The following is a 13,443-nucleotide window of genomic DNA, read 5'->3' as shown; positions in this document are numbered from 1 at the left end:
TGGCATACAGAAAAGCCATTGATTTTTTAGGGTTAATTTTATACCCTGCTACTTTGCCAAAGTTTTGAATCAGCTTGAGTAATTTGGGAGTGGAGTCTGTGGGATTCTTTAAATACAAGATCATGTCATCTGCAAAGAGGGAGAATTTTACTTACTTCTTCTTTCCCTATTTGGATCCCCTTTATGTTTGCATCTTGTCTTATTGCTGTAGCTAGGCATTCTAATACTAGGTTGAAGAGAAGCGGAGAGAGCGGACATCCTTGTCTCGTTCCTGAGTTAAGAGGAAATGGCTTTAGCTTTTCACCATTGAGTATAATGCTGGCTGTAGGTTTGTCATATACAGCTTTTCTTGAATTGAGGAGTTTTCCCTGGATTCCTAATTTTTCCACAGCCTTCATCATAAAGGGGGGGGATTACACCTTGTCAAATGCTTTTTCTGCATCTATTGAGATAACCATGTGGTTCTTATCCTTGCTCCTGTTGGTGTGATGAATTATATTAATTGATTTGCCTATATTGAACCAGCTTTGCATCCTGAAATGAATCCTGTTTGATCCTGGTGTACGATTTTTTGGATGAATTGTTGTAGTCGATTGGCAAAAAAAATTTTTTTTCGTGTGCAGCCGTCTTTTATTGTGAAATACACGTCTTCTTTATCCTTGTGTAAACCCGGCATGTCCCACACCGTGCAAGTACAGGAGACATGACTGTGAGGACCCCCTCCTGGGGCGGGACAGAGCCAGCCACCTCCACGGCCTTCTAGAAGCCCACAGAAGGGGTGCTCGCCATGTAGACAAGTTACAAAAGCCCAGATTGGCCAAAATTTTGTTGAGAAGTTTTGCATCAATGTTCATTAAAGAAATGGGTCTATAGTTCTCTTTCTTTGATGAGTCCCTGCCTGGTTTTGGGATGAGGGTTATGATGGCTTTATAGAATGAGTTCGGTAGTGAACTTTCTCTTTCAATTTCATTGAAGAGTTGGAGGAGTATTGGTGTGAGCTCTGCTGTGAAGGCCTTGTAGAATTCCGCTATAAGTCCATCTGGTCCTGGAATTTTATTAGCTGGGAGGTCTCTTATTTCTGTTTCTATTTCAATGCTTGATATGGGCCGGTTAAGTTGGTTTTACTCATCTTGGTTTAGTTTTGGCATGTCAATATTTGCTAGGAAAAGGTCCATTTTTGCCAAGTTCTAGAACTTATTAGCATAAAGTTTTGAGAAGTATTCCCTTATAATGTTCTGAATCTTGGTTGTTTCCGTGGTGATGTTTCCATTCTCATCTCTGAGTTTATTTATTTGGATGTTTTCTCTTATTTTTTTGATAAGATTTGCTAAGGGTCTGTCAATTTTGTTAATCTTTTTGTTGGGGGGGTCCAGTCATGGGGCCTGAACTCTGGGCCTGGAAACTGTCCCTCAGCTCTTCAGCTCCAGGCTAGAGCTCTACCACTTGAGCCACAGCGCCACTTCCGGCTTTTTTTCTTTTTGCTTATGTGGTGCTGAGGAATCAAACCCAGGGTCTCAGGCATGCAAGGCAAGCGCTCTACCACTGAGCCACCTTCCCAGCCCCTATCCCCCAGAAAAATTTCTACAAATCTCTTTTCTACTCAGTCTCTCTGATTTTTTCCTGCAGATTAATATGGCATATTGTGTGCAGAAAAACAAAATATATGCTAACATTTATTTACTCATTCAATACAGTTTTGTATACCACCTACTTTATGCCTATAGGCACACATGGGATATTTTTGTACTGTGAGTAAATGAGTTCTCTTGACACATTAAAGGCCAAAGGTATTATTAGACCTGTGAACTGTTCAGCTCTCCAGTCCTTAAGTCACTTGAGAGATCTTCTCAGAAGCAGAGATGCAGTCCTGTGCATGAGCCATCTGAGCCTTGGTTCCTTCCTGCCTATCTTCCTCCAACTTCCAGACTGGCCCTGGAAGCCTCTCAATAGCCCTACCCCCACCCCCTCACTTCCCATGCCAGGGCTTCATCCATACTTCTCCCTCCAGGTGTGCAGAAGGTGTCTCAATCTCATCCAAGCCAAGCTCAAGTGGGTAAAAGTGGAAATGGGTAGGCAGCTGGGAGGACCTGGACAAGCAGAGCTGGTTTGTGGTCCTGCAATCATGGGGAAAGGTGTCAGAGGGGGCGGAGACTCCACAGTGACTGGAGAAGAAAATCCTGAAGAGAGGAATCATCCAGGCCACCTGATTAGTCAAGCCTGAGAAGCTGAACAGCACTTGTCTGGAGCCACTGAGATCCTGGGCATAATGTTCTTGCCTACCAAGAAGGACCTCAAGGCTGCCATGGAGTTCTTTGCTGTTTTCCAGTGGGCCCTCAGTGCCTTCATTCTAGGTGAGTCTTTGGGCAGTCCTAGAGTGACCAGCCATTTTGGCTCTTACTGGGGACTGAAGAATTTTAGGTTGGTAGGATTTTCTCTTTCAAATGGAAATTGTCTCATGCAAAGCAAGACAGTTGGCCACCTTGTCCTGTGGCTTCACCTATATGAGCTGGGCATTCATGGGCATGGGTATTTACATATGGGTATTGCATGTGGAGGAGTGCGAGCATGTGTGTATGCACAGGTGTTTTGCTTCAGCTCTCCTAGGTGTACACTGGGGCATAAAGTACACGTTAGAGGGTGGTGGGGAGTAGGTCTTCTGAGGCCACCCAAGGAGAAGGGCCTGCCTATAACTTCAGGAACTCAAGCAAATCATGAACCACGAAGTGTGTGTGTGGTGTGTGTGTGTGTGTGTGAGAGAGAGAGAGAGACAGAGAGAGACAGAGACAGACAGACAGAGACAGAGACAGACAGACAGAATTGACCTGATAGCAGAGGAGGGCGCTAAGTACTTGTCATCCAGATTTATTCTTCCCTGTCCAGAGGTTCTTGTGAGTACTGGCAGGACTCAAGGGCATGAATTAAATGGCCTTGTAAGTAATGGGGCAGGCTCTGGGAACTCGGAGATAGCCTAGGGGCATGGCAATGACGCAAAAGGGTGGGCATTACTTACCTTACCATCAGCCTAGAGACCTGAGAACAGAGGCTTACCATGCCTGGGAGGGCACCAAGACTCCCAGTATTGAGAAAAACAGTGTTAAGGAACCTAGAAATAATGGTGACTGGAGCTGGAAAGGCTGGAAAAAGGGAATTTATATATATATTTTTCACATCTCCCTTACTTTGTAAAATTGCCTTAGATTTTCACATCCGTCATTTTATTAGCTTATACCAACCTGACCAGGTAAAGCTATTATCATGCATAATAATTATTCAAATAGAGACACACATATTGGTAGCACTCATCTAAATAGCTAAAATTTATTGCCTACTCCTACCCCTTTTCAGGCCAGATACTATTCTTAGCCCCATAAGTGGCTAACAATCTCCACTGTGTACATAAGGAAGCAGAAGTCCATGAAGTACATGTAGTCTGTACATGTAGTACACATGTTATGTCCAACATCGCTTGACTAGGAGTTGGAAGAGCTGGACTAGGTGTTGAGTTCTTGGAGTCTCAGTCCTGTTTGTGAGTTTCTTTCTTTTTCTGTAGAGCCTGCAGTTGTGCACTGGACTAGAGAGGAAGGAGGAAGCTTGGCCTCTGCATATGTAAAAGCCCCTGTCTGAAAAAAATGAAAAGGGCCAGCTCAGAATGGCCTCTTGCTGAAGACAAGGCTCCAGCTGAGCCTGTGAACTCCCTTACCATGTGATCCAGGCCAGCATGTCCTCAAGAAGGACTGACTCTCCACCTGGCTCAGGGAAATTCTTCACTGTCTCCCTCAGAGGAGAAGGCTGAGGTGAAGGAGCCAGGAGAAGGGATGGACAGAGCAGGTTCCTATCAGGGCTGGGGCTTCTTCTGCTTGGGCAGCAGTATGTTTTGGGCTTTTCCAGGGTTCTCAGAACCTTGAGTTTTACCAGCTTTGTGGCCCCTGCAATCAGTTCTTGCAGGGAGATGCAACCTGACTCAGAGGTTTCAGGACATATACTTCTGTCCCACAGGTCATGTGTTACAGCTCTGAAGTGCCTGGAACCAGAAATGTTTCAGATTTTAGATTTCGTTTTTCTTTCCTTCTTTCTTTCGTTGGTGGGGATTAGAACATTTGTATACACATAATGAAATATCCTGGGGATTAAGTCTAAGTCTAAATATGAAAGCCATTTCTATTCCATCTACACCTTAGACACCTATTCAGAGATAATTTTCTACAACATTTTCAGGGTACTGTGACCATTACATGATGTCAAGTAAGGACTTTTCTGATTGTGGTGTTATATCATCACTCAAAAGTTTAGGATTTTGAGACCTTTGGGAGTTGGGATTATGGATTTTTTTGGATTACACACAGCTAACCTATATTTTCTTTCTTAAGTTGTCATCCTGTTCCCATATGTAGCTTATTACTGTCCTTCTTCCTGTCCATCATTGCAATTGTGTTCCCCCACACAGCAGAATCCCCAAGGCCTAAGCCTAAGAGCTGACACTACATTGGAGGAGAAAAATGACTATTTATTGAAGGCCATCCTGGGACAGGGACTGGAGCCTTTAGATGGCATCTCTTCTTCCTCAGTCCAGTCCTCTGTCTCACTCCTCAGAGGTAACCACTGTTAACAGGAAATTTTGGTGTGCATATAGCCAGAAATAATGGAGATTAAATCTGCATATGGCACACATGACATATGTACACATATGCATATGTACATGTATACATATATGTATGTGCATATATACATATATTTTCACATAATATAGGTATCCATATAATATGGGTGTTGAAAGTACAATCTCTAGAGCCAGACTGCCTGTGTCCAAACTCCAGCTCTACATGTTATTTATTCTCTCAGAATTTTGTTTTCTTCATCTGTAAAATGGGGGTATATACTGGGCCAGCAAACAAGCCCCAAAATCTCAGTGACTTCCAGCAAATATTAATTCTTTTTCATGCTCAATCTAAATAGGTTGGTGGTAATCTTCTTGCTGTGAACATTAGTGTTCATTCAGGAGGTGCCACCATGCTATGGTGCTGCATACTGTGGCTTCAGGGGTTTCCCTGGCATGGGAAGAAAGTGCATGGAGAACTAACATGTTGTCCTTATTACCTCCAACTGGAAGAGATGGACAGAAAAAATATGTCATAGTCTTACTTTCATCTCTCTTGATTATGAATGAGGTTGAATGTATCTATAATAAAGAGATCAATACTGTGTTAAGTGCCTCATTTAGAAGTTGTTGGCTACTAGCTATGTATTAGCTCTCACAAATTCATCACCATAATTGCCATAGGCATGTTAATCTCTCAACATGGTTATACAAATCAGGGATCTGTAAGTCTTCTTACTCTTCATTTTCCTGAGGGCAGGATTGTGGGAGCCCAGCATCTTCTTGTTGCAATCCACCCTTGGGCACAGCTATCACTTCCTGTGCCCTTGGAGGCAACTTGGATGAAAAATTTGAGAAGATGCTCCTTTCGGAGATAAGCATATTCCCAAGAGTAGCTCCTTACATGTGTATCCCTAGAGCCTTGTTAATGTCTTCCTAGTCCTGGCCCTCCTCACTTTTCTTCTTCATTGGATCACCCTTTCCCCCTGGATTCTGGATTCTGCTTTCTTTCTTTCTTCCTTCCTTCCATCCTTTCTTTCCTTCCTTCCTTTTCTTTCTCTTCTTTTCATTCTTTTTCTTTTGCCATATTTTTATTGCTTATTTACATTTTTATTATCTTTTAATAGTTGTTCAAGGGTATTTCAATTCAGCATGTTTATTATAATGCATTTTGATCAATATGACTACTTCTTTCTTTTCTTTCTCCCTCCCTTCCTCCCTTCCTTTCTTTCTTCCTGTAGTAGTACTCGGGTTTGAACTCTGGGTGTCATGCTTACTAATCAGGGTCTCTACTACTGGAACCATACTCCAGCCCTATTTGCTTTCAGTTATTTTTCAGGTAAAGTCTTGTGTTTTTGCTTGAGGCCAGTTTCAGACTGTTCTCCTACTTAGCCTCCCATGTAGTTAGTATCACAGACTTATAACACCATACCCAGCTTACTAATTGAGATGGGTCTCACTATTTTTTCCCCCTGGCTGGCCTTGAACTGAGATCTATCTTAGCTGTGCCTCTTCAGTAGTTGGGATTATAGGCATTCCCAGCCCTACTTTCCTCTTTCTTGGTTTACACCTCATTTTCTCATAGTTTCAAGAAAAAGAGACATGGAAGGCAAAGTATATGAGACTGTATGTCTGAAGTTGTCTGTGCTCTATTTTCATACTTGATTAATTACTTGGCTACATATAGAATATCTTAGCTATGTCCTATGTAAGCACATATGTTCTTTGAATTACCATAGTGTTGTGACTGGATACATTTATCATAACTTGAAAACACTGTGAATGAAAAAAATGCAGTTACCCAGGCATAGTAGCTCAAGCTTGTAATCTTAGTTATGTGGGAGGTGGACATCAGGTGATTTCAGTTCAAAGCCAGACCAAGTATAAATAAAAATTTGGGACTTCATCTCAACTAATGACTGGGCACAGGGGCGCAGCAACACAGAGAAACACAGTAGGAGGATCACAACCCAGGCTGGACCAGACATAAAGACCCTACCTGGAAAATAACCAGTGAGAAAGGACTGTAGGCATGGTTCAAGCGATATTTACTTAGCAAATGTGACACTCTAGTTCAGTCACCCAGCTATAAAAAGAAAGCATTTTATGCATCTAACTTTTTGAACATTATAGTTTAACAACACAGTGCTCTGTAGAATATTGGTTGCTTAATCTTCATGATGTTGTGGCTGGCTGGGAGCTATGTTTTTATGTTGCTGCTCTGAATAAGAAAGGATTGTGCCTTTCCTAATTTTGATCTGTGTCTCACTCCTGCCTTTTCTGACACCTGATCTCTCCAAATTCCAAATCTTTCCTAGATTCTCCAGTTAAGCAGGCTTCTTGGCTTCACCTTTACAGGCAACTGGATTTTACCTTTCTTTGGTTCTAAGTTACTTCCTCCTCTATACACCTTACAGTATGCAAATATTTTTGCTGATACCTCTCACCTACTGTTGGCACCTTTCTAATTCTCCTTCTCCATATAGATCTACATTTTAAAGATCATTTTAGTAATTTTCATGGGCTCCAGCAAGAAGTCAAGACAAATACATATGAGTCTGGTATGCTCAACTCAGAGGATTTTTTTGTCCTTTCTAACCTTTATTTTGACCTAATTTCCCACTAAGAACAGAGTCCAGTAATAATTCCAAGTGAGCATAGCTGACTGTGACTCATCTCCAGAAACTCTTTCCTATTGCTCTAACCCACATTTGTGTATTATTGCAGTTGAACACAGCCTAACACCTTCTATAAGTCCACTTTGCATTTTCCTCATTTTTGCCATCTTGTGTGCACCCAACCTGGCTGAAGATGGCTCTTCACTTCCCTTGGCATTCCCTCTACTAATGTAGGAAGGAAAGCCTAGGGGCAAGCTTTTCCAGGACTTCTAACTCTGGTTTCTAGCAGTGGCTCCCCACCATTAACCATACTGTGGACAGAGCCCAGCCCAATGCTGGTGCAGGTCCTGGTGAGGAGAGAGCTTGCTGTGTCAAGCATAGCCCTCTAGATCTGAGTCAGGTTCCCAAGGCCAGAGAAGTGGGGGACTGAGAAGAGCTGGGCACGTGGGCCAGCTGCTAGGGCTGAGGAAGTCAGGGTGTTGAGTGGACATGAGTGCATGTGTGTGATGTTAGGATTGGCAGAACTTGGGAGGGAAGGTGTGAAGGACTGTTCACATTTCATTAACCACAGGCTGGGTTTCCTCCAGGGTCTATTTCGATCTTGGGCAACTTATACCTGGTGCTATTCACACCCTACTGGCCTGTCACTGTGCTCATTCTCACCTGGCTCGCTTTTGATTGGAAGACCCCTGAGAGAGGTAAGACCCTACTGGGCTGTGTTACTACATGCCACCTGTTCTTCCTCTTCTCTCCTAATCCTGAGAGGCCCTAGTCAATTCCCAAGCAATTCTCTAACCCGTCTTTCCCTGGGGCAGAGAAGCATAGAGAAAGGATTCTTTTTTTTTTTTTTTTTTTTTGGTCATGGGACTTGAACTCTGGGCCTGGGCGCTGTCCCTCAGCTCTTCAGCTCAAGGCTAGCACTCTACCACTTTAGCCACAGCACCACTTCCGGTTTTCTGGTGGTTTATTGGAGATAATAGTCTCACAGACTTTCCTACCCAGGCTGGCTTTGAGCTATGTTCCTCAGTTCTCAGCTTCCTGAGTAGCTACGATTACAGGTGTGAGCCACTGGCACCCAGCTGAGAAAGGGTTCTTTTGAAAAAAAAAATCCCAATTGGGAACTGGAGGAACAGCTAATGAAGCAAAAGCAAAAGGCCCGTGAAAGTCCATAAAGGCCCAGAGAGGATAGAGTTTGGCTATATTTCCTCTGCTTTCAGGGGGCCGCAGGTCCAAGTGGGTGAGGCGGTGGTGCCTGTGGAAAAACTACTGCAATTACTTCCCAATTAAGGTGAGTTCCTGAGTTCCAGGCACAACTGGACCAGCCCTGTTTCTGCTGTCAGCAATTGTATGGGGTAGAGGATGGAAGGTGCACCATAGCAGGGCCTGGGTGAATGATGGCCCCTGGTGTTGTGCATTCATTGCCTAATGTACATGGCCAAACCCCACAGGCCTTTCCCTTCCATGTCTCTGGCTAAGAGTACACTTCCTTGGTGACAGCCCTCTTGAATGCTTTCCTCCACAGATTTTGAAGACTCATGATATTTCTCCCAGCCACAACTACATCCTTGCCTGCCACCCTCATGGGCTCATGTCCCATTCATTCTTTGGTCACTTTGCCACTGACACCTCAGGCTTTTCCAAGGTCTTTCCTGGCATCACTCCTTATCTTCTCACACTGGGAGCCTTTTTCTGGCTGCCTTTCCTCAGAGAATATGTAATGGCTACAGGTGAGTTGACTCCTAGGGTATAACGTTGGGGAGGAGGGAATGGGTGAGAGTAAGGCCCATCCTATGATCTTCTCTGGTCCTAAACAGCTAGAATTGATGGGGGTGTCTTGCTTTCACTGCTCCTCTGAAGAAAGAAGGGGGTTGAGAAGTAGCCAATGACCTCTTCTCTTGCCTTTTTCTGCCCACCAGGGATCTGCTCTGTGAGCAAATCTTCCATGGACTTTCTCCTTACCCAAAAGGGCACAGGCAACATGCTTGTTGTGGTAATTGGTGGCCTGGCTGAGTGCAAATACAGTTTTCCAGGCAATTTTACCTTGGTCTTGAAGAAACGTTATGGCTTCGTGCACATGGCCCTTCAACATGGGTAAGGTCAGCTGTGGTCCAGAGAGGCAGGAGTAGTGTGGGGGGTGGGGGTGGGTAGGATGGGGGGGGTATTGAGCCCAGTAAGGAAGAAAGAAGGGATTTTGAGGAAGTGGTATCTAAAGAAGGATCAAGAAGTATACAACCCATTGTTACTAAGTGGAGCCATCATACACATATACAAATTTTATTTATCAAGTAACAATAAGGAAAAGGAAAGAGGGATAAGGTGCATCTGGGCCAGGTACTACAGGCATCTCTCTATGAAGTAAGGGTGGACAGCTAGCTGTCAGCCTGTTCTCCTTCACACTAGCCTGTCAACCAGGCTATCCCTCTATAAAAGGGCACTGGCTGCACCCCAACTCAGAGAGCTAACCTTAGCATGTGGGGTAAAGGGAAGGAAGCCCAAGGGCCTTATCTTACAGTGATTCAGACCTGGGTGTTCTCAGGTGTGGCTGGGTTGCTGATTTGCCGCTACAAGCAGATTGGTCTAGGCTGTCATGTCCCTATACTCAGTGTGGACCTCAACATAGCTGGGCTGGAGAGCCCATGGGCAGACCCAGTGACTATTGGGTAGTCAGCATGTCTGTTTTGCAGTCAGGGCTACCATCTTTCTGGGCATCAAGGGAACATGCTTTTCCTCTGCAGGGCGGCTCTAATCCCTGCCTATGCCTTTGGCGAGTCAAACCTCTACAACCAGCACATTTTCACTCCTGGGGGCTGGATCAATCGCTTCCAGGAGTGGTTCCGGAGCATAGTGCACATCTACCCTTGTGCTTTCCATGGGCGTGGCTTCACCAGGAACTCCTGGGGCTTACTGCCATATGATATACCAGTAACCACTGTTGGTGAGTTGCCCTTCTGGAAGCCTCGGGCTAGGATCTAGGATTCAGTTCTGATGCTAAACCTCCGCTCTGATTATTCTCAGAGGCAGAGTGGAGGCTGAGTAGGATAAGTGGAAGGCTGGTGGGGAGGATGACAGTTAGGGGAAGCTGAGGTTGAAGCCTGGCACCCATTCTGGTGAATAAGCTGTTCTGATGCTTCTCCCTTTACCTTTTCTCTCCCCTGACAGTTGGGAAGCCTCTATTACTGCCCAAGATTGTGAACCCGAGCCAGGAGATAGTGGATAAATACCACCAGCTCTACATAGAGGCCCTACGCAAACTGTTCGATGAGCATAAGACCAAGTATGGCATCTCAGAGACCCAGGAGCTTGAGTTTGTTTGACAGACATCCTCAGTAGCCTCACAACCTGAGAAGGTGTGAAGTCAGTAAAAACAGGAGAACAAGTCATTTCTGGGACTCCTCCTGATTTGACTAGTACTTACCAGGGGACAGAGAGATCCATTTTGTTTACTGTGCCTGTCTTTCTACTTATCTTGCTTTCTTCTAGTTCTTTTCCTTGGGGTTAGGGGACCATAGTATCAAGAGGCAGGGAAGTACCCTAGGGCAGAGATGCACTGGGCACTCTCCCACAAGGGTACTAGCACTGAGGAAAACAATAGAACAGAGGCCATCTTCGGATAGGGTGTGGGCCTCAATTAGTCTATTTGGAGGGTCTGGAATCCCTATGCATGTCTGTCATTCTCTAGCCCTTTCTTGGCATCAGAACTTGGGAGAACTGGGTGCCTTGAGAAGCAATGAGTTTTGAGTTCAGGCTCCACCACTCTAAGCCATGTGACTTGAGGGGCAATTGGTCATGTCTGAGCTTGTTTCCTCACCTGCAACTTAAGACTAACAATTCCTCCACTGCTTACCTCCAAGGCTGTTGGGAATATCAAATGCTATTATATGTGACTGGACTTTAAGCTGAAGAACTACACTAAACTGTTTTCCTCTAACCATTGAATGTATTTCCTGGTCTTGGGAAAGCAATGCCCTACAGTTCATGGCATCTCAATTTTTTGTATGCTGGTCCTGGGGCTTGATCTCAGGGCCTGAACACTGCCCCTGTGCTAATGTGCTTAAAGTTAGCAATCTACCACTTGAGCCACAGCTCTACTTACAGCTTTTTTTGAGTAGTTTGTTGGAGTTGAGTCTCACGGATTTTCCTGCCTGGCTGTATTTGAACTGCAATCCACAGATTTCAGCCTCCTGAGTAATTAGAATCACAGTGATGAGCCTCTAGCAACTTGCCTGGCATTTCAATTTTTTAAAGAAGTATATGCTCTTGGGTTGGAAGTTAATTAATTATTGCCCATACCCCTGGTGCTGCTTAATCTGCACTTACTTTCTATCTCATAGATCTTAATAGAATGGGTCAGTGGGTCAAACTCAGGCCCTGTCTTATCCCAGGTCTTGCCTGGCCCTACAGTTTTTTCCTTTGAGACTCATATGAGGTGACTGCCTCATATTCTCTGAGTGGAAAGTTTCTCAGCATCTTGGCCCAATGGTTGTTGCAAGGAGTGATGACTCAATTTGCCTTTAGGCCTCTTGTTCTACCCCTCTTAGGTAGATGTCATTTGGCCCAAACCTTTACTGTGCTGAGTTTGTCAATTTCATCCAGAACATCTTATGTACTTACTATACAGCACGATGTGTCACCTCTGCCTTGGTGTTGATTTGTACACAGTATGGCAGAGACAGGCTCCTATTTTGCTGTTGTTTCTATGGCTCTTGTGGTAGAAATTACATTTTTCCTAGACTCCAATAAGGTGGGTAATTGGGGGGAGGGGAAATGCTGGGGATCAAACCTAGAAGTTTGTGTATTCCACTGTGCCACTGAGGTACATCGCAAGGGTTTTCAAAACTTTCCAGGCTTCCTGTACCTAATTTCCTTAAACAAACAAAAATACTTTCTCAGGCAGCCAGAAGAAAAGCCTAGATTCCAAATCTCCAGCCCAGGTATACCTGGTATTGCATGTTTGTCTATGGCTACTCTGCATACATTGGTTATATACCCCCATTCTCCCCTTATACAATGGAGACAAAGGTTGTGGGGCCTCTGCTAAGTGCCCAGAACTCTTCTGAGCTACATTTTCCTGAGCTATTATCTGTTTTTCCTATGGTCCTCTTCCTCAACAGCCTCCACAGGACTTCTCTGCCAAAAAGCGTGGTGCCAATTGGAGGAGGCAGCATGGCAGAATGGAAAGTTTGTATGGAGGAAGCAGTCTAGAATGATACATTTATTAGTTGGGTGGCCTTGGGTGAACTACTTAATTATCTTTGAGCATTGGTCTCATCTGCAAAAATGAGCTGATCCCTTAGTGAGTTGCTGAACCCTGGATCCTCCCCCACCTTAAGTTGTTTTAGGTCAGGCTTGAAGTAGCTGTTACAGATGCCACAGTCTCAAACTGAGGAAGACCCCATGACTTGTGTCCCTGACCCAGGACAAAATACTTTTAGTGAGACTCCTAAACTCTCGGGTTTATGCTCCCAGAAGATGTAAGGCTGAGTGGAGGCATGTGGTCTGAGTTGAAGATCATGTGGGAAAGGAAGTTCAGACCATCTTCCATTACTGCCTCTTGAAACAGGTGCCTTGGTCCTTTCCCTAGTTTATGTGTGACATCATCTACAAAGAAGTATCTAGTATGTAGGAAGTGCTGAAACCTATTTCAAGAACAGGGGAGGGAAGGGGGAAGCGCTTTATTTGCAAAGAATAAACCATTAATTTACACAAACTTACATCCCAGTTTATATACATTATATATAGTTTATATATACAGTATCTCACACTGGATGCTGACCCCCAAAAGCAGCAATGAGCCTGCTCCAGGCCATTCTCCTAACAAAGCTCTTCCCTGACCCAGCTGGAAACTATTGGAATAAAGAAATGGTATACCACATCCCCTCTTGGAGAGCCCTGACATGGATCAAAAGAACAAAATCAGGTTCCTCCTTGGTGTTAGAAGAATATGCTGGTAAAGATGGGATTTGCAGCCACTAGAGTGGCCTTAAGACTCTAAGGACTGCCTGGGTTTGGGGGGATAGTCTAGATCCTTCCAATAAGTCAAGGGGTAGGGACTGGGCAAATGCTTTGCAGGGGTATGGGGAGCAGAGTTCTTATGAAGGCTGCAGCTATTATCCCTGCCTGGCCAGGCTCCTGAAGGGGGCAGAGAACTTCCAGCCTTGAGTTTGTGGGTTGATGGAAGAAAGGGGGTGGGCTCTGTGGCACAGGGTCTGTTTTACCTCTTCCCTTTGCATA

General features: G+C 44.6%; 1 protein-coding gene across 1 annotated transcript; it reads left to right on the top strand.

Moving 5' to 3' along the window:
* Positions 1 to 2,266: 2,266 nt before the first annotated feature.
* Awat2 (acyl-CoA wax alcohol acyltransferase 2) lies at positions 2,267 to 10,526 on the top strand. The gene is made up of 7 exons (XM_013031609.1): positions 2,267 to 2,351; positions 7,800 to 7,910; positions 8,430 to 8,500; positions 8,735 to 8,939; positions 9,129 to 9,303; positions 9,948 to 10,147; positions 10,372 to 10,526. The coding sequence occupies exons 1-7, from the start codon at positions 2,267 to 2,269 to the stop codon at positions 10,524 to 10,526; spliced, it is 1,002 nt and encodes a 333-aa protein (XP_012887063.1).
* Positions 10,527 to 13,443: the final 2,917 nt, after the last annotated feature.

The sequence above is a fragment of the Dipodomys ordii genome, unplaced genomic scaffold (genome assembly GCF_000151885.1).
Source record: "Dipodomys ordii isolate 6190 unplaced genomic scaffold, Dord_2.0 Scaffold142, whole genome shotgun sequence".
NCBI classification, from domain to species: Eukaryota; Metazoa; Chordata; class Mammalia; order Rodentia; family Heteromyidae; genus Dipodomys; species Dipodomys ordii.
The sequence above is the reverse complement of the archived record's forward strand: the minus strand, read 5'-3'. Positions and strand labels throughout refer to the sequence as shown.

What these genes read in the sequence shown, in the direction of transcription:
- Awat2 (XM_013031609.1), top strand. Translation starts at nt 2,267, where the DNA reads ATGTTCTTGCCTACCAAGAAGGACCTCAAGGCTGCCATGGAGTTCTTT. An exon ending in GCAATTACTTCCCAATTAAG is followed by an intron (nt 8,501 to 8,734) that starts GTGAGTTCCTGA and finishes TTTCCTCCACAG; the next exon opens with ATTTTGAAGACTCATGATAT. An exon ending in CACATGGCCCTTCAACATGG is followed by an intron (nt 9,304 to 9,947) that starts GTAAGGTCAGCT and finishes TTTCCTCTGCAG; the next exon opens with GGCGGCTCTAATCCCTGCCT.